We start from the raw sequence: 3314 nt of genomic DNA on the forward strand, positions 1-3314 counted from the left end.
TTGGATCGGCCTACAGTTACTTGCTGACCCAATTTCTGGTTCACCTCATACTTCTTAGGTATATGTCATTTATTATTGATATGATCTTAATCTAAATGTCTACAATAGCATATCTCAAAATAGCCGTTATCATTTATAAAACGTGAATTGCCATGGTTCCTGGCTTGCACTCTAAGCGACAAAATGGTTGGGTCAGATAGGCTTAATCATAATATATAACATGTTAGGCCCATTTGACTTGTCTCTTTTTAACATTTAATTTTGTTATACCTGCTTGACTCGTTAATGATAAACCATAGTCTAAAATTCAAGCCGGCTTGGCCTGAACCGTATTACTTTTTTGACCCATTTATCCAATTTGCATATTTGGCCACCCATACGGTAATCAACTTCTGCCCAGAGCTTTCAAGCACGGGTAGTATGTAAGAAAAATTTGAAGAAATAAAAATCTATGGAAGAAAAAGAAGCAAATTCTAGCTGCTTCTATGTCTGAACAACTCTTATTACAAAATTTGGTGCTAAAAGTGGACCTCATTGTTAAAGTAATGCTACCAGATCTAGTTTACGCGATGGATTCAATTCACTCTCGCTTTCGTTCTTCATTTCTCACATCGAGAATTGAACGCCACTGATCTTCAATGTCTCGAAAAGACTAGTAGATATTATAAACATTTTCAACATGTCTGCATTAACCAATATCTTTCTTTTCGATGCTAAATTTTGGCTTGCTCGTTCATCTTTCTCGCGTACGAGTCAAACGTAGTTGCAATCAAGGCACCATTTCCTACATGTCACCATCTATATTTCACTCAACCATAATGCGTTCTATTCTTCTAATTGCCTCTCTAATATCTAATCGATCATCTGGATTACTTTCTGTGCACGATGCACCGATGTGCAAAAGCTTCTGCATTTGCCCCAAAGAAGAACTTGCACACCCTGCAATCTCTGGATCCAACAATTCAATCTCTCTGTGCTCTAACATAGCCGATTTCACCCATTGCACCAAATCCGTCCCACCTATGCCTTTGTTATGATATTGAGATGGAAATTTTCCTGTTAATATTTCAAGAATGATAATTCCTAAACTATAAACATCACATTTTGGTGAAACTGAACGGCTTATTAATGCCTCGGGGGATTTGTAACCCGTTAACACACTCGCTGCATGATTTGCATCGACAATACTAATGAGACCATAATCTACTACTAGTGGCTCGTTATCATTTCGAAGAAGAACATTGCTTGATTTTAAATTCCCATGAGGTAAGTCTAGCATTGAAAGTTCTGTGTGAATGTAACCCATTCCAAGCGCGATACCTTGAATTATTTTCAAACGAGCTGGCCAGTTTAACTCGGCATGACTCTCCCCTCGATCACCTAAAAAGTCAATTTTGCATCGTCAGTAAGTACCGTATAGTAAGTAGTACAATCCTATTTATTTTTATTTTGTGAGATTAGCCCTTGAATTAAAACTAAAGTGTTGTTTGTTTTACTGCAGACTGTTGATTTTTCTGAAGACAAAAATAAAATAATGGCTTATATTGTCTGCAAACTCGCAGACTTAGAAATACGTTTCTTAATGCTGCAGTCAATATTAAGTTATTTGCTGACATAAAAACAAACAGTTAAATCACATCTTCTCTACAGACATGGTCAGCAGATTTTCAGCCAAAAATATCTTAAAAAACAAACAGCGCTTAAGTTTTCAGACTTACCATGCAACAAGTAGAGTAGACTGCCTTTGGGGATGTACTCATAAATCGCAAGTTTCTCCTTTTTCTGAAAATGGCATGCGAGTGGGGCCAACACATTCGGGTGCTCGAGTCTTCCAAGTCGACTCATCTCTACCTGGAAACCGTCTTTCCCCATCTTGTTCATTTCCTTTAGCCTTTTAACCACCAAAATCAAACCATTTGACAATTTTGCTTTATACGAAGACCCTAACGATCCATTTCCAAGGACCTCAGCACCAGCTTTCATCAAATCAGGCAACCCAAATGCCACTCTGGCTTTGTTCAATAACATGAGATCACCACCACCACCACCACCCTTTGACTTTTGGGAAGACCCTTTTTCCATGTTTTTTCGAATTGAATCATGTTTTTTTGGGCCATCACCAGAAATGCCCAAACTGAATGAACCATCAACGTTTCTTTCCTCTACGCTCATTTGATCAGCTTCTTCTTTTTTCCTCTTTTGCACCAACATGTAGATTGCAATTAGCATTGACATGAGGATGAAACCAGAGACACCCATGAGCATATAAGCCATCTTTAAAGACTCTGGAGGTGGCTTTGTTTGTGGTTTAGGCTCTTTAGGAGTTTGTATCGTGCTAACACATAGCTTACGGAATTTGGGTCCACAAAGACCGGGGTTTCCATCGAACAATGCCACATCAAATCTTGACAAACTAGAAGGAATATCCCCTACCAAGTTATTATTCGAAAGGTTTAGTGACTCCAAAGTTTGCTGCCCGATTGACGGAATTAAACCAGAGAAATGGTTATTTTCAAGATGCAATTCCATTAGATGAGGAAGTTGAGCTACAGACAAAGGGATGGAACCCGAGAAATTGTTATGATCAAACCATATTTTCTTTAAGGAAACCATTTTGGTGAAATAACCGGATGGGATTTCACCTGAAAACTGATTCATTGAAATGTAAATAGCTTTCAAAGCTCCAAGTCTATTGAATTCAGGTATGGGACCCGAAAATGAATTATTAACGAGGTTAATGACTCGTAATCCTTGCAATTGCGAGAGAGCAAAAAGGTCTATTTCACCGGTTAGATTCAATGATTTTAAGCGAAGAGTGGTAACGATCCCATTGCCACAAATTAGGCCGACCCATTTTATTGTTTCGTCGCAAGGCCTTGTTCCTTGCTTCCATGAATCAAGAGACAAGGGGTTATTTAAAGATTGTTTGATTCTTAACAAAGCATCTGCATCATTCATGGCAGACTTTGTCATCAACGGCATCATAATCATTAACATGAACAAGATCAACCGAGCTGGTCTATACAGACCAAGATATGCCATTTACTCCGGCCAGAAATTAATGGAGAGAAAAAACAGCGAAAAGAATCTCAATTGTGGTTGTCTACATTTTTTTCATAACCGATAGGAAGTATTTACCTATATTTGTGGCTCTATATAAGGTAAGACGTGTTTTTTTTACCAAATTAGTTATGAGCCGTTATTATAATTTATAAGTGCATGATTTTTAAACACGTACAGCGGTACAGTTAAAAAGATTATTTTTGTTTAAAAGCTATCATAACACACATATTTTTTAGTCGATAACATTCAAG

The 3314-nt window shown here is 37.7% G+C and overlaps 1 protein-coding gene across 1 annotated transcript; it reads right to left on the reverse strand.

Moving 5' to 3' along the window:
- Window positions 1-455: 455 nt before the first annotated feature.
- Window positions 456-3082, reverse strand: LOC139892739 (pollen receptor-like kinase 3). Its single transcript, XM_071875857.1, has 2 exons — window positions 1719-3082; window positions 456-1380 (listed from the first exon to the last, which is right to left on the reverse strand). Exons 1-2 carry the CDS (start codon window positions 3040-3042, stop codon window positions 806-808), a joined length of 1899 nt encoding a protein of 632 aa, XP_071731958.1. The 5' UTR covers window positions 3043-3082; the 3' UTR covers window positions 456-805.
- Window positions 3083-3314: the final 232 nt, after the last annotated feature.

This window comes from Rutidosis leptorrhynchoides, chromosome 2 (genome assembly GCF_046630445.1).
Source record: "Rutidosis leptorrhynchoides isolate AG116_Rl617_1_P2 chromosome 2, CSIRO_AGI_Rlap_v1, whole genome shotgun sequence".
Classification (NCBI taxonomy): Eukaryota; Viridiplantae; Streptophyta; class Magnoliopsida; order Asterales; family Asteraceae; genus Rutidosis; species Rutidosis leptorrhynchoides.